General features: G+C 40.4%; 2 protein-coding genes across 5 annotated transcripts in view; one reads left to right on the forward strand and one right to left on the reverse strand.

The window, feature by feature from the left end:
• The window catches only part of LOC122575554 (serine proteinase stubble-like), a 56,434-nt gene extending 53,068 nt beyond the window's left edge, over nt 1-3,366 (reverse strand). For 2 of the 4 annotated variants that reach the window (XM_043744630.1, XM_043744626.1), the window contains exon 1: nt 1,690-3,159. The gene's annotated coding sequence lies outside the window, so the exon portion shown is untranslated. Of the gene's footprint in view, nt 1-1,689; nt 3,160-3,215 lie in introns of those variants that run through there. The other 2 variants (XM_043744627.1, XM_043744628.1) reach the window with 2 other exon arrangements.
• A 20,570-nt stretch (nt 3,367-23,936) lies between these two features.
• On the forward strand, nt 23,937-26,624 carry LOC122576049. The gene is made up of 7 exons (XM_043745828.1): nt 23,937-24,077; nt 24,177-24,331; nt 24,423-24,750; nt 24,830-25,485; nt 25,775-25,995; nt 26,052-26,206; nt 26,279-26,624. The coding sequence occupies exons 2-7, from the start codon at nt 24,291-24,293 to the stop codon at nt 26,450-26,452; spliced, it is 1,575 nt and encodes a 524-aa protein (XP_043601763.1). The 5' UTR covers nt 23,937-24,077; nt 24,177-24,290; the 3' UTR covers nt 26,453-26,624.
• The last annotated feature ends 1,097 nt before the right edge of the window (nt 26,625-27,721 follow it).

Here is a 27,721-nt window from a genome sequence, read left to right on the forward strand (position 1 = left end):
AAGAGCAGTTGCATGAATAATACAACAACTGTACGACAAAGAAGAAAAAAGATATAAATATATAAAAAAAGACGGTCAAAGGAAGTTAAATTATGATAACACGTTAGAAATTAAATAATTGCAATTTTCATTGCAATGCTGCGTAGTCTGAATTTATAGTAAGATCCAGAGAACAGATAGATTTGTTCGGAGATACTACTCGAATAGTTGCATAATTTGGTGACGGGGTCACTAAATCTAAGAAAGAAAGTCAATCCGGAAGACCAAAAAAGCATTGAAGCTAACATCAAACTTAGCAAGTCGAAGTAACAGATTTTAAATAAATCAAAAACTTCAAAAAAAGAAAAACCTCCAATTAGAATCCTAATTCGAATCCTTAATATAGAAATCAAAGTCGAAGACCCTATCAGAGTTACTAACTCAATGAAAACATCTGTGTTCGAAGAACAGGCAAGCTAATTATGCACGATCTGTCCGATTTCCATTAGCGAGGGCTTCACGAGGCTCGTCAGACCTTCATTTTTGTTATTCGGAAGGCGTGACTGATTCACAGGAATTAAGTCACTTTCGTTTTAACCTGCCTGAGCGGAATACCAACGATAAAGTGGTAATTCGTGTTATAACAGCCACCCTACTCGGGTTCGTGTTAAACACGTCGCAGAAAATTGCTGAGAATTCACGAACCTGACGCACGATATTTCTTCGTTTCTCAACAAGAGTGGTCGGATTCGGCAGCCAAGTAGGTCGTACGTCTGCTTTTAAAAGCATCCTCTAAGAACGCCGCTAATAAACGTTCTAATTGCGCGATCGTTAATGTATTTCGTGAAAAAAGAATTTACGAGCTTCGTGGTTCGCGTTTATTATTTTTTCTCACGATTTCTATCCGCTGTCGAAGAGGATTGAAATGTACAGAGAGATGCTGTATGGAAGAAACAGTATTATTCCGGCGGGAATTCGATAAACTCGCCAACGAGAATTTTTTCAGATTCACGAAGTCAATGAGCATGAAAGCTAGCTGGAGCAGCTGTCGGTTCGAGGAAAATTTTCCTAGTAAAAGATCGGTAACCTAGTTCGCGACATTCCGCGATGTCTCCGTGTTATTATGCGTTCCTCGCGGAATGTTTTTGCCCACGCAAGAAAGTATCTACATAAGAAACAGTGATCGACAGATGTTCCAACGAGCTTCGTAAAAACGAAGAATCTCCAACCTGGATTACAATCGCGTTCCGTGTCTGTCAGTCACCGCAAGTTTCTTGTGAAAAACTTTCGTGTATATTAAATATCAACATAGAAAAGAAAATTCTGAGAACAGGCTGAAACATTATGTCGAGTGTCGGAACATGACGCAGAGAATTACAAAATATTAGGTCATTCTCTAAGTAATATCATTTGCGTGTAACTTGTACAAGATATGTAATTTGGAAACTTTAAAAAATAAAGTTCACCGTGTATGAAGATGAAAGCAGGAAAACATAGTGTGTAAATAAATATTTGTCAACTTTAACGTCGCTTTGTAATCGAACAGAAGAATTTTCATGTGACACGATGAAAAATGAAAATAACCCGTTAAGACTCAAGATGTTACTCTTTCAAGGATACTTGGTAAGTTGATAGAGTTTTGTGCAAACTCCAGACAAGACAATGTTACGGAATGGTCGTCTAATAAAATAAAAAAAAAGCCAAACGCACCGATTTGAAGCAGCTCTCACGTTCTGCGAAGCGGAGCATTCACCCTTTCTTCATTCTTCATCCATTCCTCTGGATCCACGATCCTCGACAAAAACCTCTGGTCCCCGCGAGAACCCAGACACTGGATCTTCTTTGATCACGATCACATGTGCCACTGAACTCCGAGGAACCACCCCGTGTGTCTGTTCTTCTGGTCGAAAGGTGAAATCCAGTCGAATCCAGTCTGACTGGATGACTGGACGCCTCTTGGATGATTCACCTGTTGACTTTTCCACGGAAATCGATTCACCGTCTACGATCTCGAAGAAGAGAAGAAGAAAGAGAGAGAGATAGAGAAAGAGAGAGAGAGAAAGAAAGAGAAAGAGAAATTGAGACACGTTTCGACTACTGTTCCTAAACGACGTTCAATTAGTATCGGATCGATCACGATCGATCGTTCCCTTCGTGTAACTCCGAACGGTCGATCATCCACGATTGCAGTCACGTTTCACGGCTAGATCCTCAGGTTGAATGGGAACTCGATCGATATCAGACTCCGTTGATCGGTCGGTTGATCGCGATCCGCGGAGGCAGAGGCCACGTCGGGCTCCACGTGCACGCAGTTCGACTACCGGTCGGGCTTTGAGGATCGGCTGATTGCGTCCAGCGTGGACGAGGAACTCGTGGTAGAGAGTAGGGAGCCGCGTGCCTGCAGAAACCACGTGCCGTCTCCCGCCAGGAATACCGGCTTTGATTTCCAATCTCGCTCGTGTCTTTTAATAAGAGGCTATTATAGAATCAAATATTTCGAACTCCATTGTCTTCGTGTCCTCTTGGTAACAATAATCTTACTAAATCAAATTTCTAAAAATGTGTCCAATCTTGTCTTGGTGTCTGATTTAACGAACCAACGTTACTAAATCAAATTCTCGAAACTCTATTGTCTCCTTTAGAACAATGTTCGTATGTGTGGTTACGAAATGTTTGGAACAAGGTTGAGAGCGATTGTCGTGGTTAGACAATGGTTTAAAATGGTCTATCAAGATATGGTAGATCGAAATAAATTATGAAAATCGTTACAGGCACGAGTGACACGTGCGATCAACACGGCGCGGCGCACGAACCAACACTACGAGCGACGACGACCCGAGGTTTAACAATCGCATCGACACCAATGTCGCATCGAGGACAGACGAAACGAAACGTAAACAGCCGATAGCGGCACAGGCCTGAACGATCGAAAGGAAAATCCGTTGCGGTTAATTTCTTCGACTAGGAAAACAACGCGTGATTGGAGTTATTCGTGTGACCTGCTTCGACGATTCGACCGAACGTAGCGATAAGGGAGGAAGAAACGTTAGTTTATCGAAGTACATGGTTGTTCGAAATGCCTTTTGGACATATCGAACGGGGAGAACAGGGACAAAGAATGGAGGAAGAGAGAGGCGGAGAAAGGGTGAGGCAGGGAGGCCGTTATACGACGCAAAGAGAAGATCGTAGATATATTTACGTATGTAAGGTATACGTATATGTACGTAACTGCCTACCAGTACGGTCCCTCTCGCCTTTGGGCGAAGTGGGTCGACCTCTTGGAGAACAGTCGAGGCCGACGGCCTCCTCTCGCGCTACCTGTCTCGTCCGAACGTCTAGTCCTGTGTCTCCTCCCTTTGTGGACATCGCTGCGAGCCATCGTTAGATCGTCTCGATACTCACGTCCCTAGGATATTACCTTGCCTGTGAGATTGTATAAGATTGGTTAAATTAGAATAGAATTCGATGGTATCTATAGTGGCTCACGAAAATATTTGAACATTTACCGTAGGAAATTATGTTCACATTGTTGTATATGTTGTGTAAAATATTCGGAAATTTCATTAGCACTGTAATGAAACACGGCTGTCAAGATTGTATCGATCAGATTTGAAAGCAATTTGAAGATTATAGAAATTACAAGATGTTTATTTCAAGTACGTTTCATAAAAATTAGTAAACAGCATAAATATAGGAATCGCAGGATATCTCAAATATATATTTAACAAAAATTAATACACAGGATGGCTGATCTTAAGTATACAGTAAGCGTTGGATATAGTTCCACTGAATATCCAGGTTTATTAATATAATATGATTATTAGCCTAAAACCTAGTCCCATTAGGTAGACTATTATTATAGTAAGATCGTTCGACATAACTGTTGTAATTCATGACATTACTGGTGTAGTCGTTCTTATTGTGAAATCGAGTGAGGTAAAAGGAACATGAAGCGCGCCAGCACGATGATAGCAAGCCAAGAGAAGAAGATGGAAAGGATAGGAAAACGAAACCTCGCCTCTCCGCGGCCAAGGATCATTAATATTCCTGCATCGGCTGATTTCTACGGGAAGTTTTCGAATTGAAATATCGCCACGGCTTTAGACACAACCGAAACGCGGTCTACGCCTCTCGACGCCACTCTCACCAGTTTTTGAAGTTTTCGCTCTAATTCGCTGGCCTAACGAGTACCGTCTTCTGCGAACCGGCAAGAAAAATTTGCTGCGCAACCACGTCCCCGTTTAATTGTTCCTCCAATTGACTAACTAATTCGTTTCTTTCATTCTATTTCGTATTGTATATCGTTGCATTAGTTGTTTTTCCCTGCAAGAAGAAAGAAGAAAAGGGTTTAAATAAATTGTATTTACGTATTGAAAATCAAATGGTATTAGTTCATATATAATCATCAATTTTTGCTTACTATTTATTTTTCTTTCGCACGATAGAAGCTCACGTTCAGATTAGTAATTTCGATTGGCAAAGATTCGATTAAATCAGATAAAATCAACTGAAATTTCGTTCCAACAGATGCAGTTTAGATAAATGGAATTGTACTGTATTTTTGAACGGCAGTGTAGACGAGCACCTTCTATTTGCTTATTCCGTGAATACGGAATTGTAGGAGCATCTACGGTTCGCTTGTAGCTTCGAGATAATAGCATTTGAATATTTACTTTCCCCGAAATTGCTCGTTCAACTCGAGCAACTTAATTACATCGCAACGTCATGGCCGGAATATCGCCACTTATTTATGAATATTATTATGAAAGCACAAACGCTCGAGTTTGCTTTCCTTTCTCAACAACTTCGTATCGTTTATATTTGCATTCTGAAACCACTCCTACAGAATTTCGATCGTTATCAGCTAGATATATATACTTAGATGTATCTGGTGAAAGATCTTTGGCAGAATAGAAACACCTTACGTGGAAATAAGACACTGTGTCGTTGCTTTTCAATCTAAAAAAAACAATTCCACCTGTCAATCCTAAAAAGATGAAAAATATTGCAAGTTTCGAGTGACTCTAATAAGACGATCGAGCATCTGGATTTCTGATAGAACAGTAGAGAGAACGGTGAGAAGAAAAGTAAGACAGGTAAATCGTTGACAGTCATAGAAACAATGAAGAAAGAATCGCTTTCACGATAAATGGAGAAACAGATGTGGCGTTAAGGACATTCGTTGGGAGATAATGCATCGTGTGTATCGAGCGCAGCCGGACGCTCTCCGACGCGAAATGCATTTCCTTTCTCGGCTCGTAACTGGTGCGTACGCCGCGGAAATAATGGCCAATTCTGCATACGCGTTCACCATATTGTTACAGAAGGTTCCTCGTTGATTATCTGGCACAGGAGAAACTTTTTAGTTTCGATATCCCATGAGGATTAACGCCGCGCGCAGCCGACGACGTGTAGATAATTGCCGACAAACAGAGCCATTCTTCCAATTAGCCCGCAGGAATTAACACGTTTCACGCTGGGCATATTTAAAGCTATCGTTTCATCGTATTTACTAGAAAATAATTACTATTGTCACGAGGTTAACAAGGCAAAATTGTATTTTCGCGAATAGCTCCTAATACACGGTGTCTTAGCGATCATGACACAATCGGCAAGGGAGTGACCGTACGTAAAAGAATAAATCGAAAATATAGGGACAAATGACATTTTTGAGACGATCGAGTTTGAAAATTTGTCAAGTGGATATATTCGAACTTGGTTAATTTTTCACTGGACAGAAGCGAATATACCAAACAAATTTTCGAATTGAATTTTCTAGATACGAAGCGCCGCACCGTGCAAAGGAATTTTATTTTATATTTTCGATCCATTTTTTCACGAATAATTAGCAATTTACCGATTGTACCGTGATGATTGGAACACCCTGTATAACGAACTATTCGTCAGCGAACAGCTGGGTTCGTTATCGTTTCGGTTTTTCGTCGCGATGATTAACAACGCGAAGATTTCACGGATTTCTCATAGCGTCCACATGCCGGGTTCGATCTAATCACGGAAAAATACCGCGACGTTTCTGCACGCTGATAACTCGACGACCTGGTGAAAATTGCCGCGTTAATTAAGCCGCTGCTTTGTATTAAACGCGTCCACTAATTGCGAACGCGTGAGCCAAGATATATTGCGATGAGCTAGATACCGAAGAGAGAGAAAAATAGAGAGATAGAAGGAAACGTTTACAGGAGGCTCGCGAGTCCTGGCCGCGTATAAAAATCCGGCGATTCAGAGTGGAAATGTCAGGTAAACGCCTGATGAAACCGAGACTCTTTTCCCTTCAGGTGGTAAATGGGTAATTGACACGATTAATTAACCCCTTTTCCGTACTACGCTCTCTGTTCCGCATTGTCGTTTCAACTGCCTCGACTCCTAACCTTTCCAGCAAGTTTCACTTGTAATCTCCTATTATTATCTGACCGTAATAGAAACCTGACGTGACCTAAACATCGATATCCCTCAAACTCGTTCAGTTTACTGTTCTAGACATTTCGACGTGACAATTCCCTCGTTTCTGTTGATGTGACGCGAACCGCCTGACCTATGTAAGCTTACATTACGAAATGTGAATAAATATTCTAGGGTAATGAGTACTTTTATCGTGTGATATAAGTAGTACACCTTATCGTACAGGTTGGCTAATACATCATATATAAATAAATGTCTCAATTACGTTACCGATATGATGCCACTTCTTTAGCTAATGGGAAGACACCAAGATACGTTACGAAGCTCGAGGAGATCGAGACACGCGGTTGAGATGCATTTTCTTTTCACGGTACACTTGCGTCGCGTATATCGCGGCCGCCGTTGATTCCATTGTTTCCACTCGGACAGCGGAGGTCCGACAGGACGACGTTGAAAAAGGAATTTCTCCTCGTTGCTTAACAATCGCTTTCTTTTTTCACTGTGACCCGTTCGACGTTCTTTTTCCCTTCGTCGATATCTTTCTTCGTGGCGTTATCGAGCTCAGCTATGTTTATCGGATTAGAGAAGTCTTCCTCGAGGATCAAAAGGAAACTTACGTGATACTGCTTCGCGAATCGGCCATTTCATAAAACATAATAACTGTCCTAAGATTTTCGAGCGGAGATGTAACAGTGCACGTGCAAGATCAATCTGCTTGCAATTTTAATTTTCGTTCGGTATCTTTGTTGCAATATCCTTCGCGATCTTCGATAGGAAGGCAGCGGTAATTGTATCACGTGAAATCCGGCTTTAACGTTACGGCATAAATCGCGTAGGCAATCTTGGCTTTGCATACATTTAAAATACATGGGGGACCCTCTGCGGGGGACCAGACTCATTTGGAGTGCGTGGTGGCCCGAGGATGCGCGCAGCCGATTAGCCGAACCGGAATTCACCACGCCACCGGATGAGATGACTTAGAAACCGTCCTCCTCCTTCCCATTTCGGTCATCGACGTTACACGAATGCTCGAAATTGCTGGCTCGGCTTGGTCTCGTTAATTGCGCCTCGTTATAAGAGTAGCCGCGTAGAAAATAAAAAAGAAAACGGAAGAAAGAATAATGGAGGAGGATGCACTTGGTTGTTGCATCGACGACGACGACACGCGTGTTCGAGTTCGATGGGTTTGCTTACCACGGGGTGGCCCCGAGGTATTCCACCGAGAAAAATGTAGCAAGTTCTTGTTGCCTTGTAACGATGCGTGCTAAGTGAAATTTTAATTAGGACGGCCCTCTTTGGATCTCGTGTAAGGGCTTGCTAATTGCGCGTGTGGGCTCCTTCGGCGATGGTACGAGATTCACGACCACCTACGCTGAGAGTTTTAGGTTAGAGTCGCAGACTGACGGAGTGCTGTAGCAATTTATGCCTGAGAAATATAATTTCAGAAAACGTTTCCACATACTGTTATACGGAAACGAATTTTAACACGTCACTTTTGCGGTGTTGTTTATAGTTTTCGAAGTAAATATCCAAAATAAAAAATGTATTCCGATACAATTTATATGCGATATCTTCTTCTTTAGTTATATGCGTAGATAAAAATACGAATATGCAAAAAATATGTCTATCTAAAGTGTAATAATCATCTCCATGTTAAAGCCGTACATCGCAATTTAGATTACGCTGTTTAGATAATCCTCGAAATTCATTTTATATCTCCATATCCGGTAGAATATTACCGATTCAAGTGAACATTTCATCGCTATCCGGCATCAACTACGTTAACTATGTAAGTACATGTAGCAGAATTTACCGACAGTATGGGATTTAATGGAATCAATATCCGTTCACTGGGAAACTTGGAAACTAGAGTTGAGCTAGATAAAGCCGCAACTTTGAATATTGCTCGTTTCGACGAGCCGCAGCCTTGATCGTTGGAGGCACGACAAGGAGGAACACAGACGAGAATGAAACTGGCACGAGGCATAAATTCGATTCGCTGCGCCGATTCGTGCCGAATTTTCGTGGCGTGCGTGCGCCCCTAATTGACACGGACAGCGATGGCAGGTTTACGACGGTCTAAAGAGGAATTTCCACGGGCGAAACCCGCAGGTTTATTGGACGAGACGCAGTTAAAAGGTCCCCCTTTACGGAACCTGTCACGCACGATTCCGATCTCTGACTCTGTACATTCTTCCCTTTCCCTTCACGACGAGCACGTTCCTCTTTGTCGCGTTTTCGTTTACCCTGCGGTTGAGCCGAGTCTTCGTCCTTTTCCTCCTCGACGGAAGTGGGTCACTTGGACCACGGCCGACCACAGAGACAACGGCTCGTCGTTGAATTGAATTTATTTACGCCGCTCCGTTCATCGCGCGTAATTGAGTTCGATATCGATCGAGATGTCCTCTTAGTCTGTGTCCACTTCTTACCTTCTATGCTTTATTCTGTCTTTCAGACTCGTTCGCCTTTGCCGGGCAATTTGGTTCGAGGGTACTCTCTTCGTAGAGGGTTGAACCGATGGAATATTACAATCCCTGGTTATCCAATCAGGACCGCTCGAAATCTACGATATTTTTCACGTTTCTTAGTGAAATTAAGCGGCGTAGACGAATTCTAGTAGCAAGACTTTATTAATTACTGAGATTCAAAGGCTCATCTCGATAATGAATTGAATATATTTGTAGCAGAGTGAAGGCAACTCGTGTAATGACTGTTTTACACCGTGTAAAGTCAGGAATTTTAATTTAATAAGCAACGCAACGAGCCACGAAACACGCTACATAGAATGAAGAGAGAACCAAAAAGATCGTCGAGAACACACGAATCTCTCTTGGATTTACTATGTTGGTCGTAACACTTCCGTAAATTATACAATAAAATCCGAAGAACGGTGTCATTGGCGGTAGACGGGTCGTTTCGTTTTAGCTTCGTCGTTATAATCCTCTTGGGTCTCAGACGATCGAGTTTACATTTCTCAACAGCGGTGGCCACTTCGCAAGTGCATTAGGGAATTGTATCCATAACGCTGTCGACATATTCTTAACTAATACATTAACTAATACAATCTTAACTATCTAAAACTTAGATGCTAGGCTCTTGGTCGTACCGTTGACATAACTGCTGGATTTCCGCTTCTGTACATTTCAACGAAGATATTTGGCAGAACGAACGAAACTGTAATTATTAACTAAACCGAAGATACTTTAAGATTCAGCGTGAAGCTGGCATAACGCGTTGAGGAGATAGTCGAGCCTGTTGCAGGGTCGACTCTCTCTTCTTAATTATCGACCACGTCTCCAACAGTATTCCCGTTCTCGTCGTGGCCCCTTCACGGGAACGCACTTGCGTTTAATTGCTTTTCAAGGACAGAGAAACGACGGAAATGGAGGAGCAAACGGGCGATCGATCTGCAGGACGAGCCACTCGATACGTCTTTTTTCTTCGCCTCCTTACTTATTCTTTTTGAAATATTTGTTTTATTTTTAATCGCGAGACGCTTGATGGCGGTTGTGATGCTTGGACGAAGGGCTCCGTTTATTCTTTCGTGATATTTGTTTTATTTTTAATTGTGAGAAATGCGATGGTGGTTGATAGCTGGGTTAAGGGCCCTGTTTATTCTTTTGCAACGTTTATTTTATTTGTAATCGCGGGAAATCGTTGATGGTGGTTGATGATTGAATTAAAGGCTCCGTTTATTCTCCTTTAATTGCCTCCGCTCGATACCCCCACTCCTCCTCTAGCCCTCAGAATTTCCAATAAACTTAACAAACGCACGCGGCGGTACGACGAGTGCCAGACGTGGCAATATATTTTAATTAACTCGATATCACCGATAAATACCAACTTCGTGGCGAGTTTTTTGGTACAGTTAAAACACAGTTAATCGCATACCTGACGATGAGCCACGTTCTTTCCGATATTCGTCCCTCCGTGCTTCGTTATTCAACTGATTCAAGGATCTATAAGAAATCGAAACGCGTTTCTTCTTTCTCCTTTTCTAAACTGTTCGAAATCGTATTTATCGCCAGGGTTATTAGCGACTACCTATTAGAAGACAATTAAAAATAACTTAATTGTTAGAAGATAATTCGTTAAAAAACAGAAATATATGCCGATACTTTTTGTAGTCATTAGACATCGCGTATAATAACTGATATTTGCACGACGTGCGTTGTGTTGCCGTTGGTCGTCATGGTGGTCAGAAACGTATAAATACGCGTTGAATAAAATGTGGTCGAGAAAAATGGAAATTGCGAGAAATAAACGATGATTCTAGGTATTTTCAAGGGAATTTCCCAAAGGCTAGCATGCTGAAAGGCTATACGTTAGGGAGCCAGGGATCAAGAACCACTATGCACCATCGATAACGTTCACGCATTCCTGTAACGTGTCGCAGAAACGCGAAGAAAAAGCGGCGGCAACACGCGATAACGGTTGCCGGGATCTTCGTCGTGTCACTGGGTCGCAATACACATTTTCTAGCGGCATTTTCTGACCCCGCTTCTCGCCGCATCCGTTCACCACGGGGTACACCGGAATGATGATAAATACAAGGAGAAACATTTCCTAGGGGAGATATTAATTTGTCCCGTCGAGCCGAGCGTATGGCAACAGGGACGCGATATTATACTACCGATCGTCTACACTTTTCGTGTATTTTGTCATTTTCATATTGACAGCTTTGTATCTCATCCTTACGTCGCCCAGAGCTGTGTTTACATACTTCGATAATCTGTACTTTAGTATCTTCAGCTGTCTTGGATATCTTTACAATCTTTAGATATTCTTTGTTTTATTTTTATTACGGTCTCTCATATGAATTCTTTTCTCTTTTTCTCTCTCGATATTGATTATCGCTCTCACGGCTTATAATTCCTCGTGGTATGTTGGCGCTTTCGTTTTAGTGGAATCCCTTTTTTTCTTGTCTTCGTGCTATCTCCTACGCCGTGAATCTCGAACAAATAAATTATAATGATCGACGAATGAAATTCCTCTTGCCGAAATAAGACTTGAAAAGAGCGCGAATCTTCAGCTACTTATTTGTTATCTAGTCCCTTCGAAAATGTCCAGGAAGTCTCGTCAACCGACTACGCGTTTATCGACGCCGCTGTTTTAACTTGACCAATGAAATTCGTACGCGTAATTGATGGGATGAACCGCTGTCGAATTTTTCATCGAGTTGAAACCATCGCGAGGTATCATGGATTACGAGGTGCAATTAAACGAAGCACGCTGAGATTTATCATCGCGAAGCTAATTAAAAAGTGGGAAACGAGAGATCGTCCGTTCCGTTCTGTAAACCGGCATTGGCCCAGTAAGAATCTTCGTGCAACATTCGGCTGTAAAATTAACCATTCGTTCCGTACACTGTCTCTTCCAGCTTCGGTGCACTCGAATCCCTCGATTTATCTTATTTCGCCGGTCGGCGAAGTTCTTAGCGTTGCCGATGGTATTTCGATACATTCGCGAGCTTAAGTCTCGATCTTCGTTTGAGATACAACGTCTCGTACGATCTGGCCGTGCTCCAACATTCTTTCCCCCTGGTGATTTTACTTTGTATACTACGACGATGTATTGTCGACTACGACGAACGCCGAGCGAATACCGGCGATATTTCGACGCTCTCGCGAACACAAGCTTTGAAAAATTCGTCAAAGCATAGAACGTGATAAGAATGGGAATATCGGAGTCTCTATCGGTGCTTGGTTTTTACCACTTTACATTTGTTGAGAAAATAAGAGCGGAAATAATGTCGTTTTGAAGGTTTACCTTCATTTTCTAAAATTGCGTCCTCGGTACCGGTTATTGTCGCCAACATGCGAGTAACGTTACGTAATACGTGGTAATTTTCGGAATCACGAGATCGTCGGCCTGATAAAAAGATGGCGAATAAAAAGGAGAAGGATGAAAGTGCCGGTTGGCGAGACACGCGGTTTCGTAATAACGCTGAATGGGAAGAGGAAGCAGATGGAAAAAAAAAGCAGGTGGAAGTCGTGGGTGGAAACGAGCCAGTCTATTGTTTGTCACGGGCAACGATCTTGACGCTTTGCCTGAGTCTACAAGCGCGTGCATGCGTGTGCTCGTTTCGCAGAACGTTGAAACAAACGCGGCCTTGTTCTGCAAGTTAGACGAAACCTTGAAGAGAAGATTGAAAAAGTACTAACGTTAACTTCCATCCTTCTAATGGATTTTTAATCTCTATTATCTGTTTCGCTGTTGGTCAAATACCATAACTGAATCTCTCAGAAGCTGCTGATCGACTTCGCTTTTTATGGGCCTTCTGATCGAACCACGATTCCATCGCACAAATACACGATTACACAAACATACGGCATAAATACTTTTTGCAGAGAGTTTCTCGATTGCAAGTTGCAGTAGTACGAAAGAAGAAGAAAACGCACGTTCGTTGCGTGTGCATTAAGCGTAATCGAAGCGTTTCTCGAGTAGCAAAAGAAATCATCCACGAGGATCGACGTTTCTGAATGAACGGACTGTCGCTGGCGAAACGAAAGCCTCAATCAGTTTGCAACGGCGCGTGTGAGTCGGCATAACGATGGGGACAATGCACACTGGTGAAAGTTTGCACGCAGACAAGATGCAGAGGCATTCGTCTCGGGGATGCGCGCTGAGAACAGAAATCTTTCGCCTCGCCGTGATTCTGTCGAAGGAACGTTGCCAACTATAGATTTCGCGAACAAGGAGAACGCGCATCGTATCCTTCTATCCTGTAAACGCGATGAAAACTTCTTCGATTCACCCGCTGCCGCTTCGTGGTTACATTTTAATATTGCAGAATATTATTATTTTCACTACTCGGATCGACTTGAGTCAATGGAAACGTGACGATCGTGCGGTTTCGAGCGATAGAAACGTGCCGATCGACGATTTCTTTCAGCAACTTGGAATAGTGGCTGTCTGATGTTTGAGAATATTATTATTTCGTCACGTATAGAATCGTTTAATAAGATGCATTCGGTTTCCAGGTAATAAGCTCAGGATTGTCGGCAATTTTACATTTCGAATTTCTAAAGAAATCCAAGGCGACGAGAACGATCGTAGAGAGAGAGTCGTTCGTTCGACTTCGCGTTTGACTTGCTTCCAACCTCGTTTCTCACACGTAAATGGGGGAACGATTTGCGAGAGAATGGCTAACCGTTCACCTCGGGGCCACAATCTTTTTCTCTGTCGGAGCCACTTGTCCCTGTCATCCCCGAAATTGCATTGTTGCACGCGAACAGAGACACCACGTTTCAAAAAAACATCCTCCGTCTTCCAGTACTTTTACCGATCGTTCTTCTTAAACGTCGCCCCGTTTATGTATTCGACGTGGCGTTTAACAATTCCACTCGTCCTAACGAAAAAACTTCGCTGCCCTCCATCCTCGTCCATGTTTGTCGTAATCCGAATCGTTACTCCCTATCGTTAGAGAATTTCTTAAATGTCAGAAAAACACGGGAGAATCGTTATCGGTACGAAACTGTTATTAGTTGCAGAGAAAAATTGTTAATACGCCACGTTTCGACGTTCAACGTTCCGATACTTCGAGAGCCAAAAGGTTAATGCCAGTAGCAGGTTTAAAGCACAAAAGCGCATCGTAGAGAGGAGGTTTCTCATCTCGGTGAAATAGCGAGGGGAGTTTGTCGCGATTGGAGGCCAATTGGGAAAAGTTATGCTTTATTCTTCGACAAAACGGCTCGTCCCGGATCGCCTCACCCTCGATAGCCCCCGATAATCGAGGCTTGTGGCTTTAAAGCCGCCCTTTTACCACCACGGCCGTGAAAAAAATATTGCTGATGTTCCTCCTATCCGCCTCTCTTTTCACGTATACGATTTTTAATCCAACATCTCGATAAAATTTAATCGAGCAGGATATTGCCGTTTCGATGGAAACGCGATCTAAAGCGCACTTGATCTCGCGTCCACGCGTATTTTCCTCTTTGTCGGAATTTCCATTTATTCGATGTCACGTGGAGGTACCGATGGCCTCGAATAGCCGAGCCTCCCACTGCATTGTTAAAAGATACGAACGAACCTCGTACGACGAAACATTGTTTTTGCTGGATGATTTACTGCCTATAAATCGCCGTCCTCGGTTTTTCGTTATTGCACCAGGTGGACACGGTATAATCGAGGTACGCTTTCGAGCATTGCGATATCTTTCGCGTATACGTGTTCGCAATTTGTTAAAAGCATCGTCGAAAGTGTGCGTTCAATTGAGAAACTGCCGATGAAATTGATCTTTGTCAAATTTTTATTCCTCTTTTATTTCCTCGAAATGTTACGAAATATTAGGTTGTTGAAAAGATTCGTGGTAGATTTGAAGAAAAATTTGCAGATTATATATTTTTAGGGAATTAGAATTTTATTAAACGATCTGTACCTAAGTACTCGGATTTGCTTCTTGAGAATTGAAATGGTCAAGAAATGAAGTTGATCAATTTGGATTCTAGGAGATTTATATTTGTTACAATTTTTCCATCGCTATCGTGCAATTTTCTCTTCCATAATTCACGCGTTAAGACGTTAGAGGTTTCCACGGCTATAAAAGAAAAATGGCCTTACGCGAACGTTGTAAGAAGGCTTTCCCAGTAAAATTCAATCAATCTGTGTCGGAGTACTTTGCAACTGGGAAAGTACGGCCGCCAATAACGGCAGCATTTGCATGGACAGTGAATTAGGGTTGGAGAGTACCCTGGGAATCTTCGCTCGAGCTTCTGGTCGCTTCGTGAAATGGGTCGAGGCAATTTCTATGCAAAGTATCAGCGGATAAAGCGAATTCTCGAGCAGGCGAACAGACGCCTCTAATCAGAGTGCAAGGGCCGTCGCGACGCCCTTGTACGTGCGCGTCGTCGCAGCTTTCTCATTTGCGACTCAACGAGATCTTATTTTCGGTCAAAATTACCCAGCCAAATACGTTCCAACTTAATGAATTTTATTTTCACTCGAAATTACGTCGAACACCCGTTGGAAACATTTTATCAACGTTGAAATACAATTCGATACATATGGATTAATTGCGGATTTTTTATATAGATACGGGAATTTCAAGATGCAAAAATATCCAAATTCTCCGTCATAACATCCTTCTAATTGTATTAACGAAAATATAAATTTGCACAAGCATAAGCCCAATAGTTATTGTTATATAACATAACTATATGCTTGAAATTCTGATCGACGAATACCTCAAAGTTCAAAGCACGCTTCAGAAGAAAGCGCAACATCTTCAAACGGTTACAGACCATACAAAGTTCGAGGAGTATAATGGCGGAATTTCAGATAGCTGAAACAGACAAAGCCCTCGGGTCGTAGGATAAAACGCGTCATCGCATATTTCACGAGGTCACGCGTATCGAAGGGACGATTTATCGCCCCAGAAGGATGACTCCCGTGTGCTGTGTGCACGCCACGCAGTCAGGAGGCTCGTAAGTTCTCGCCGAAAGCTCGCTCTCGAAGCCAGATATATTTCTCCGGTTGATCCCGTGACACGGTCCACGATATACAGTTACGAAAGTTGCGTAACAGGGCCTCGAACCTGGCAACGTTATAAATATAAAAAAATAACGGTACAGGCTGTACGGTGAACATTGTGTCCAGCCACCCTGCTGCTCGTTATCGTCGCCTTTCCATCGATACTCTCGCTTCCAGTTAATTAGCTTACGACTTTTCGATGTTTTACTACCGTATACGTAAAATTCGTCGATAACTAATTCTCGAAATGATAAACGCGTGCGTGAAACGAAAGACGAACGAGACAGAAAGCAATGAAAAATGTACAGTAATTGCAGGAAGCTTTTATTTTTACGGATAACGAACGTAATCTGATATTTTCTATTGGCGATTCTATTTTCAGCCGACACGTGGAATTAATTATTGAAACGATAAACGTGATAGGAACATGAGAGGAAAATTTGAGGATCTATAGGAATCTTTTATTTCCGAGAGAAACGCGTATTATACTCGTTACTATACTCGTGAATTCGCAGATCGATTATCGAGACGGATGAATGGATGAAAGGAAAACGGAATGAAAGAATGGGAAATTGTACGAGTATCCATTTTTAAAAGGAAACAATCGTAATTTCGTTGAAATATTCTATTTTCGATGTTTTACTACCGTCCTCGTGAATTTATGGACTGATTAGCGAGATAATAACCATGCGAAGCAAAAGACGAGACGCAAAGAAATTCTAGGAACTTTCGACATTTAAGGGAAACTAAACGGGATTTCGTGCAACTATTCACGATTTTCCTGGGAACCGGAAGATTTCACGGGAATCCCACGAAGCGTACGGTCAAATCGCTTGACACGAATTACATCGTCGGCTCAAGGTTGTCCAAGAAACCTAAATTTACTTAACTGTCGTCAAATTGACTTTACGGCTGCCGGTCGAGAAAGTTTGCACGGCCTCGAAATCGGTCTCCATTAAGAAAGCAATTACTGGGAATAACGATACGTGTGGAATCGCGTGCTGCGCGATAAGTAATTGCAAGTTTGTTTCGGGATCATGATGAATCGAAACATCTCGGCAAAACGTGGCAGAATTTTCTCACCGAGAAAACGATGGGAAAAACGTTTGAACCTGGACATTTCTTCAAAAGTGAAAACGAACTCTGCCACGATTCTTGCCATCGAACGAATAAAATATTATATTAATTCGATACGAGGTGGAAAATAAGCGGTTGTTGGAGATGGTTCGATATCATCTTAGCAAATTTCAAGGCGTGTTCGACAGAGAAGTGTTCGTGGTTTCGTGCTTCAACGAGCGTCCTCATTTCCGCGCGGCTTTCGTGGTACGCAAGGTTCGAAAAAAATACTAAGCTTCCTCTCTCTTACTCTCTTTCTCTTCACGTTTCTACGTTCGCAAGTAGCAACATATTTTAAGGCTGCCAAAGGAAAATAATGCGTTCCGCGCGACTTACCACGCCGCACATGCTTCTCGAGACCGCCTCGTATATTCCGCGAACGTTGCGTATTAGGGAAAAAATACAGCACACGTGGTAAATTTTGGTGGCTATCGTATACATTTATTGTACGATTACATAGTCACAGATGATTGTCAAGCTAAAAATTACATAAAAGTTAAACCGTGATATTTTCATATTTTCTCGTCGTTTAGAGTTTCTAACTGCGTTCATGGTTTTATACGCAAAAAGGACGAAAGAACATCGATCGATCATTTCCTCGAAACCCATTTCTAGTTAGATGATTAATTTACGAGTGGAGTGTAGTTTGGATACACTTGGGCTTTTAGTTATTCTTCGATAATTAAAGTTAATCTTCGCTCACTGTAATTTTCTTCGTAGCCGAAGTTTTTCGTCTTTGATCGTTGCTAATGACTATAGTAGGGTCTAGTGAATTGCTTCGTGCCAAAAAGAAAGAGCAAACGTACATGTACGTAAAAACGTGTATAATACAAGGTCCATTTTTCAGCCATCATTTATCATAAGAGTAAGATTTACAAGCGAATTATTATAAGAGGATAGGAGGAAAAATTCGCCTATAAAAGCATAAAAAGAATTCAATTGCAAAAAAATAGTAAAAAGCTATCTGTACTAAAAAGAAGATGCGACGTGGTATGTGCTGCTTAAAAACACCGAACTCGGAAAAAGATCAAATACATATAAGAAACCCTGGAAAAAAGGATGTTGAAGAAAATATCTTAAAAAAAAAAGTAGAAGCTTTCGAATACGATCGGACAATGTAGGTCAACGAAATTCCTCCTTGCCCGATTTAATATTTGTAGACACATACATTGTACACCTAACATCGCCTACACTCTACACGATTCAATTATCTCGTTTATTAAAAAGGCACTCCTCTCGAACAAAGCCCACTCGATCTTTCTGGTGAGAATATTCGAACTTGGTCTGGTTGCATCTCAATATACAGACGTTCACAATAGCGCCAAAAGGGTCTCGAGGCCAAGTTTCCTCCTACAAGATTATATTAGCATGTTGAACGCGTTGCACGCTCTCGACGATGATGCGTCGTACTCACATCGTAGCATTCACGTGGTATTCATAGCTATCCTAATCGTGAACGCGTTCCAGTTCGAGTGGAAGCATCGCGTGACGACGTTACTGTTTCCCTCGACAAACAATCAATTATCATCGTGGCGTTCGCGCCATAGGTACGCGCGGTTGCTATACGTCTCTTCTGTTTACGTTGACACTCTGAACAGAGTGTTCCCGATGAATTTGATTTCGTGGGCGTTCTCCACTTCCATTAGCGGCGAACGTCTCGATTAAACGGCCAAGCGCGTTCCAGGACAATGCATTTCGCTAATAATAGGCGATCGACGTATGAAATTAAAGGGCAAACGCGTGTCAGTCCTAGTCGTGATACTCGTGTTGTCAAGTTGAAGAGCTCGTTTCCGTGCTGTCCCATATACCAGTTAGCTCTCTCGATACTCCTCTACTAACCTACTCCAAAATCGTGTACCTTAGAAAATTAATTGATGTTTCCAGCTCCAATCATGTCGGTGGATAGGTATCTCGCTGAAGTGAAACATCGACCACTTACTAAGTTAACAACTGCGAGGTGACTTAATTAATTTTGCTGCTGCAACCTCGATTAAGATCAACGATAGAATTTTTCTAATTTCTGCTCTTTTTTAAAAGAGACGCACACGTTGTTACAATACCATCAACGATAGATGCGTATCTTACAAGAATGAAATATCGACCACTCGATTAATTTTGTTGCTCGAACTTGATTAAGATCATCGACAAGTATTCGTACCAAGGAATGTTTTCTCATCCTTAATCTTCTTTAACCGTACATGTTACGTTAGAGTTTCATCGATTGATAAACGTTTTACAGAAGCGGAACTTCGGTAGCTTACAAAACTAAGAAGTTCTTCTTTAATTCCCACACACCCAATAAAGATTTTTCTAACTGCGGTTCAAAGGACGAAAGAACGTCTTCGTGTTCTAACGTAGCTTCGTCTAATATTCCTATGAAAAATATCGTAATAATTCTCCCCGTCGACTTTTCCAATGGATTCTCGTTACAATGCTTGCGTGTACGTCATTCCACTTTCGCTTTCCACGAAAATCTCGCGGTAAACCGATCGGCAGTATGACTTAACGTGTACGGTAATCGCGGTGAGCGACGACGATTACCAAGAAGCCTGTTAACGAAATAGGGCAATGACACGATGACGGTGCTACCTGGGGCACGCGAAACTCAGCCAATCTTCGAAGGGTGGTGTTTCATTGTTGTTTTTTCCGTTCAACTCGTCTCGAAACACAACAGCCATCGTCAGCATCCTGTAAGTAGGCAAGTAGGCAGCCGGAGATATTGCCTGGTCGTTTTATAATAATCAATAGGTTTTTTTGCGCGGACTAATGCGCGCTGCTGCGGTTTCGCCTTCTCACGCCTAGCTAGAACCTTACAAATTGGCTACACGAATGGAATTTTATGGCTAGATTGAATCAAGCCAAGAATCGCCGGATCACACCGTGACCCAATGTCTTCCTTAATTCTCTCGATTCTAGATTACCCAAGTTCAACGAAACGATCGCATAAATCGCGGGACGAGTTCCCGCCGGGGATAATACCGCTATTAATAAAATTGAAATTCCAGTCTATTTATCACGACGGCCACTCGAATTTTCCTCGATTCTTAGTAACTGGAGAAGATAATCCATTTTCGCGGAAAGTACCCGTAAACAGAGGTGACCAAACAATCGAGAATCCAATATCCAAAGTACAAGTGCTGAGGGATTGTATTACGAGAGAAAAGCGAGTTCGATCGATCCTCTCTTCGTCGAGTGTGAGCTTGGAAAAGAAAGATCGAAGGGAAACGCTTGATTTCACTTAACACCTTTCCCTCTTTCCAAGTTGTACGCTCTCTTTATCAGAAATGTATCGAAGAATTTGAGTTAAGCGAAATATAACTGCAAATTTTGTTGCGGTGTTTCTTTAAATAATATCATTTTATTATTTGTGGTTTAAATGCACGTTTAAATGCGTTGATTAAATTTTTGTATCCCTAATAGCTCATTTTCAAAGATTGATCATCCATTTACAAGTCGATCATCCACGTTGCGAAAAATTGCAATAAAATTCCCTTCCGACCATCGTATCGAATTAATGTCTATTTTAACGCACAGTTTATCGATTTGCTTTCCTGTTTGTCGAAACACGAAAACAGGAAACGCAACAGTTGCGTCAGCAGCGTTACACGTAGAGAAATAAACGTGGTACCGTGGTGCCTCAATAGCAAAGGAACAACTTAACGTTAACCAGACACAACTCTACTCTTGCACGCTTCCTTTCTAAACCGACGATGTTTCTTTTCATTGGAAAACTCCCTTTGAAATAAAAAGCGACAAGGTTCGTAAACTTCTATTGTCACAGAACAATTAGCAATTGCTCGAACAATGAAACGTTTCGCCAGTGTTGGTTTTTCCGGTATCACCTGTTCGAGGAGCAACGCGATGCACCCGTTCCACGAACAATGAATCATTCCCGTGGCCGTAAGGCTGCACTTTTAATCAAACTTTCCAACGAATCCGATCGCTATCACGGAAGAAATGAAACACGCGTCAGAATGTTCAGCTGGAGGCGAAGAAATGTGCTGGCAACGAGTTAATGATTAACAGGTAGAAATTTCTCCCATTAGGATAAGATTATTGTTAACCAATTGCATAAAATCGATACGCCTTCGTTCTTTAATCAGCGAGGAAAACGTTGGTTGCTCGTACGCGTGTATTCGATTTTGATTGTTAGATACGTGGATTTTATGAACTGTGAAGGTGTACACCGCACAACTGCGAAGGAGGACGATATCTGTTAAAGGGACAAATCGCGGAAAATCGATATAAACTTTTACAGTTTCGATCGTCGATATTACACCGCAATCTCGTAACTATAAAACCGAACATTTTTAATTCGTATACAGACGCGAGATAATAACAAAAAAACTGGTTTTAAGCTCTTTTTGCAGTTGCTGCCTTCCTCCGCGATAGAGGCGGGAGAGAGTACATACGTTGCATTAAAAGTTTCTTTGCTTGGGTAAATCAAGGTAGGACATCCGGCTGTGCGAAGAATTAATTCTAAAGAGAACGATGTCGCTGGTAACGAAGGGTTGGGTAAGTAGAGAATAGGGAAAGCTGAAGGGAACTTGAAGCGAGGTGGCACAGTATGAAAGCAGTTTACTTCGCTCGAGACGAGAGCAACTCAAAGTTTTTCAGCCTTGAAACAATACTTTAACCACTTTGTGTACTTACGCTGTTCGAGCTGGTGCTCCCGCCTCGGTCGGTCAATTTACGAATCGAGAATGAAAGCGTCGAGCAACGTGTCTCGTATATTAGCGTTATAAACCGGTAGAAAAATAAAAAAAAAAGGAAATAATCTTGTTCTTAGAAATAGACAAAGAAGGGTGGAAAACAAGGAAAGCTGGGTGTCAAACGAACATAAAAATGGCACAGCTTTCCTCGTCACCCAAGGGGTACTGTGCCGGAACGCGTTCCCGTTTTTTTACATGGCGGGGATCCCCAGGAGGCCTACACCATGCCACACGGTATATCCGTGTGGAAAAAATGAAATTAAAGTGAAAAGAAAAACCAAATATATAGTATTTGGACAAAATTATAAAGAGAGCGAGAAGAGAAGTGTATAATCCTTAAGCCATCAGTCTCGTGGATGTATGCAAATCTCGTAAGAAGTTCATCTTTCTGATTTCGAAGTTCTTAATTAAATTAATCGTAGTCAAGCGGACGGTTTCGGGTGTGAAATGTTATCGCGACGACCAACGAATACCGATCGCCAACCATCATTTAAGAGGTGAAAGTATTTCAACGCTAATGACTCGTCGCGTATTTTTCCTGCACGCCCGTTCGATTACGTGCCTGCCACGTGCAACCGCACTTTCTACCGTGGAAAACCATCCCCATGCAGAATCAGAATCGTTCGATCGAACGGATCAAATCGTTTAATCGTTTCTCACACGCCAATGTTTTTACATTTATCTTTCGAATCTATTTATCGGTATTCGAGGAGGCCACGATGATGATGCGCTCTTCGAGGCCTCCGACAGTTCTTCCTACATTCATCTGCTGACGAAAACGACAAGAAAGACCGATAACAAGGAAAGAGATAAGGAAAATTAGACAATTTCGTTAATTCTATCCATACATATATTTATATGTATATATATATAATATATGTACGTATATATGTATATTACCGTACGACGCCTCGATAGAGCGATTCGATAGGATTATCCCGAGATCGTCCGTGTGACCACAGGAGTGATAAACTTATTACTAAACACCGGCATACCCGATGCCGGTGCGTGTGCCTTATACGCTAATTCACTTAATCAACTACCTGCTTGTATACCTCTTCGATGAAACTGATAAATCGTAAACGAAGAAGAATCCACTAAACACGTTCGAAGCCGAGGTGCGCGACACACCGATCACCGGAACTCAAAGAGGTGGCCACGTTACGGAAACAGGACCTTTTATACCCTGGAAATTATTGATTTCCATCGCTCCGCCAGGCCGGTGCACGTGCGCAGGTCCTTGGTGAACGGCGCACGAGCACCACCGACGCGACGTTCCCACCAGCGAAATAAGAAAAAATAAAAGGAAATACTTTTTCAAGAAAGTCGCCCGCCCCCGACATGTTCATTTCCACGCGCCAGCGGCGCGACGTTCTGACGAGCGATTTTACGAACGACGATAAACCATCAACGAACAGCTCGATCCAACGGGGGTAATTGCGAGGCGTTTTTACTACTGTTAGATAATGCAACGACTTTAGGTCGACGCGTTCACCGACTTGGTTACGTTTCAGCTCGTGAGATTTTATAGGAGATTAAATATCGAGGAAATGTTAGGAGGATGGCGCTGTACATGGCGAATAAAATATACATCGCGCAGGGGTTAGTAAACGAACGAGCATTGCGTACCATGTGTAAGTGCTTGCTCATAAACGGGGTTGTACGAAAAATGTTACATGAAACGTAAATGTGTTAAAATGTATTGAAAAAGAAATATTGGAATATGAAGTGCGAGAAGGAATTGATATAATGCGGAATGTGAAGGATAAAATGATTCCATTAGGCTCGCAGATGGGTGCGATTTGACTCTTTCGTTGGTATTCCGAATTGCAGATGGCGATGCATAAAATTTCCTACAACTAACTGTACGTGCAGTGGATTTTTAATTGGTTGCGAGTTAATGGAGCCATTTTTTTAGCCGAGGAATTCTTGCGGTGGATTGGATCCTTTACAAAACTTAAAATACGAACGTGTGCTTTAACTTGTCGAGCGATTGAATTATCGTAGAATAAACCTTGACATATGTACACGAGATATTTTATAAATAATAAATCATTTTAAATGTTTGATAAGAGTATCTATATGTGTAAAAAATTATATATTTTTGTAAAAAATTCCTACTTGCAATTTTCATAAAAATTTAATGGAACATTGGTATACGACAGCAGTACCCTCTGACGGAGAAACGCTGAGATTATTTCATTGAGAAATTAGGTCATCATGTCTACCAACCTTTGTTATACCTAGCTTTCCATTAAATCTATTCTTCAAAAATATTTACCGGCTATTTTAGTTAGTTGTAACTTGTAACTGAATGGAATTGATTCGTTTCTAACAAAAGTGAATAAGAAACTACTTACTTCGATTGGACAGTGCTAGGTATAGTATTATAATTAGATTTCTAAATTTAGAATTTTAAATCTAGGATCTTTAAGAATAAATAGAATGCAATCTATAGTTTTGTTTATATATTCCTAGTGAATGACGCAGTTTTGCGTAGTTCACGATTAGTGACAGGCATCTGTAACAATTTTATGAACTCTATTTTCTACATAAATGAAAGTTACGACGATTGAACGCCAATAAGATAGGATGCAGAAATCACAGATTGATAATTTCATGTGGTCATTTCAGTGAGTACCGCATTTAATTTTTATAATGGATTTCGCAAATATTTGGAAAGTTGAATCATACACTTCTATGTATATATACGTTATTTTTCAGTATAAATGGAAATGCTAATTCTCGTAATCCATGGCCAGAACTTTGTCAAAAGAATGAAGTTAAACATTCGTCTCGAAAAAAAGATTTCATAAATATTACTGATGATAATAGAGCAGCAAGTTTAGATCATTCTGAGTATCCAGAACTTGGTAGTGCACTTGTCAAGAGTAAAAATTTTGTTGTACCAAGAGATCATTGTTTGTCAAGACCCAACAGTGTGCAGATTGTATTACCCATGCAGACAAGTATGGAATCAAAGAAGTCAAAATCCTTAAAAAGGTATAAGAAATCAGATAAAATTTGTATTAACCTTCAGGAAGCTTTACAGGTAAGTGTTATTAATATTATGATTAAGTGGTTATTCTATAATGATAAATGTTAAATAATTTTCACAATTCTATTTATAGAATACTATACATGCAAGTAAAATTGGCAAAGAGGTTCCTAAACTAAGAATTAATTTATACATGGGTAATTTTGGGTTTACGATGCCAAACACATTGGGCAAAAACAAATGTTCAGATCTAAGGAGAGTGAGAATATGTATTTCTAAAAACAAGAAGCCCTCGAAACTAAAGAAATTAATTTTATTAAACCGTAATATTAAAGCACAAATTAACGTTGACAAAAGAGAAGCTTTCGAACGTAAAAAAATGGAAGCTATCTATAGAGATGTTGATGCTATGAATTTTAATGCTTTAAAGATTACAGCCGATCCAGAAACAAATATAGACTATGTTAGAAATATGTGGACAATGACGCTGTATGATAAAGATCACAGAAATGTAAATGAAATAAATATTTCAGATAATACACTATCTCACAGACCAGATGTAATTGGGAAAATAAGTAATCTTGGAATTCAAGGAAGACGGTTGACAAACAGATTGGTTGGAAGAAATAGCAGAACAAATTTTTCTGATCTTGTCAGTGACATAATAGAGAACGATATTGTCAAACAGACACTCTCCCTTCATATTGAAGAAGATCCTAAGGAAGAAGGTCAAAATAGCACAGACGTAGATGATAAAAGCCTTATAAAATTTTCTCGTAACTTTAGAGAGTAAGTACTGTAAGTAAGCGCTTATATTCATAAACAGCAAAATATTTGATACAATACTTATATGCTACCATATGACATTGTAATATACATATTTGTACACCTGATTCATTAATTCTTATTTATAGATGCAATAAACGATATAAACACATTACATTATCAAAATGTTTATCAGAACCTATCCTCTTCCCTATCCTATTTCCTTTCCGTGATTACAACCTTATACAAAACATTATTGATTATTGATATTAAATTATTTTTGATTGATTTTGAAAATTGAAATACCTTACAGATACTGCACTAATATGTTAACAGTGGCTTTGAATGACAACCTTGAAAAATTCATACAAGAAATCACGAGACTTCAAAAAAGATTTCACGAGAAAAAACCAAACAAATCTAAGTACAAGCGTCGTTACTATTCCGGTTTGAAAGAAGTTCGTAAACACGTCGAATTGAAAAAGCTCAAATTCGTAATTATCGCTCCTGATATAGAAAAGGTCGAACTCGAAGGTAAATATCAAATTTTTCTTTCGAATGAAAAAAAGATGACGATCGTGTAATTTTAGACGGATTAGACGATCAAATCGATAAATTGCTCAATACGTGTAAAAAAGAACATGTAGTTTACTGTTTCGGATTACGGAGGAGGAAGTTAGGATATTATACTCACGGAAAAGGGTTTGTAGGATGCGTTGGCATTGCAAATTATAGTGGAATTGAGGTAAGCAGATCATAATCCTTTAAACCATAACGTATAAAACACACAAAATATTTGAAAGACACTTCTTTCCAGTTACTTTTCAAAAACGTTTTAACGGAACTTGTAGACGCGAGAAACGCGTTCAAAAAACTAAATGGCGACACCGAATCGATTATCGATATATCAAAGGTGATCTCGGAAGATTATTTACTTTCAGAAAATATTAATGCCCTTTTGAAAATTTTGTCCTATAATATGCATAGTTGATAAAATATTCATAAAAGTATGATATATCTGTATCTATTTAATTACGTATATAGAAAATATTGATTGGAATGTGATTTATGATATCGATACATATCGACGTTTGTTATAATAATAGATGTAATATTTTTTATAATTTGAATTTATATTATTAAATGCATTATTATATAACAGATTGTTTAGAAATAGTATAATAAATAGTACATTCCAATCTGTGTGTTGGCTTCGTATTAAAAGTCATCTTCGTATCATTATAAACTTAAGTCAATGGTACCATAAAATTCATTTGATCTTTAAACAACTCCTAATCTCTCATAATATAATGTAACAATATTATTCGTTGATAGACATTGAACAATCGTAAACTTTTTGAATATTAATTCTCTTTTGAAGTCTTTTACTGTTGAGCACATCGTATATACATATATATACATATATGATTAAAAATAGATCTACATATATGTCTAATCAAAAATCAGGACTCTAATATTCATTAATCGAGAATACCACAGTACATATTTATAAACATTACGAATCTAAAATAAAAATCGCATTGATATATTGTCATTTCTAAGGGGAAAAATGTATTATTCAAAGACAAATTACGCCCAATAGAAAGAGTAAAAGAAATCTTGCTTCCGTCGATAAATATATCGACTAAGTGCATCGATCTTTACAAATATACTAAAACTAAGGTTATCTCGTTCGTATAATAGTAGTTCACGTTCAGTTAAATGAACTGAATCACTAGTAGTTTATTCAATCATGCAATAATTAGTTTTGTTTAAAGTTTTGTTTAAATGAGCGGATTCAAGCGGACTAATTACACTCGCGCCATGTTGTAAATTCTAGATGGCGTAATAAAACCTGTGAATTGTCGGTATTACAGAATATAATTTTCCACTTTTATCGCTTCCGACGATTGAAACGAATATACAGATTCCTATATTCGACGTAGCAAATCGTAGAGGGCGTGACAAACTCTGAATCTTCACGAGGTCGGTATTTCAGAACATGTGACACGAAATCTCATATAATGTCAGGTCTATGCTGTATTTAGTCAATGCTATGCGGCAGGTATTTTTCAGGGCAATATTAGTCGGTGTGTAAGTATATTACATACATTGGTGTTTGCACAACACGTAATGCATACCTGTCCCTAAAACCAAAGCCAACGCACCGATACATCTCGGTCGGATGCAGATATTTCGCTTAATTACTACGTTCATATGCATCGAACATGGATGCTCGATCGTGGGAGGATTAGTATCG

This window comes from Bombus pyrosoma, linkage group LG15 (assembly GCF_014825855.1).
Source record: "Bombus pyrosoma isolate SC7728 linkage group LG15, ASM1482585v1, whole genome shotgun sequence".
Lineage (NCBI taxonomy): Eukaryota > Metazoa > Arthropoda > Insecta > Hymenoptera > Apidae > Bombus > Bombus pyrosoma.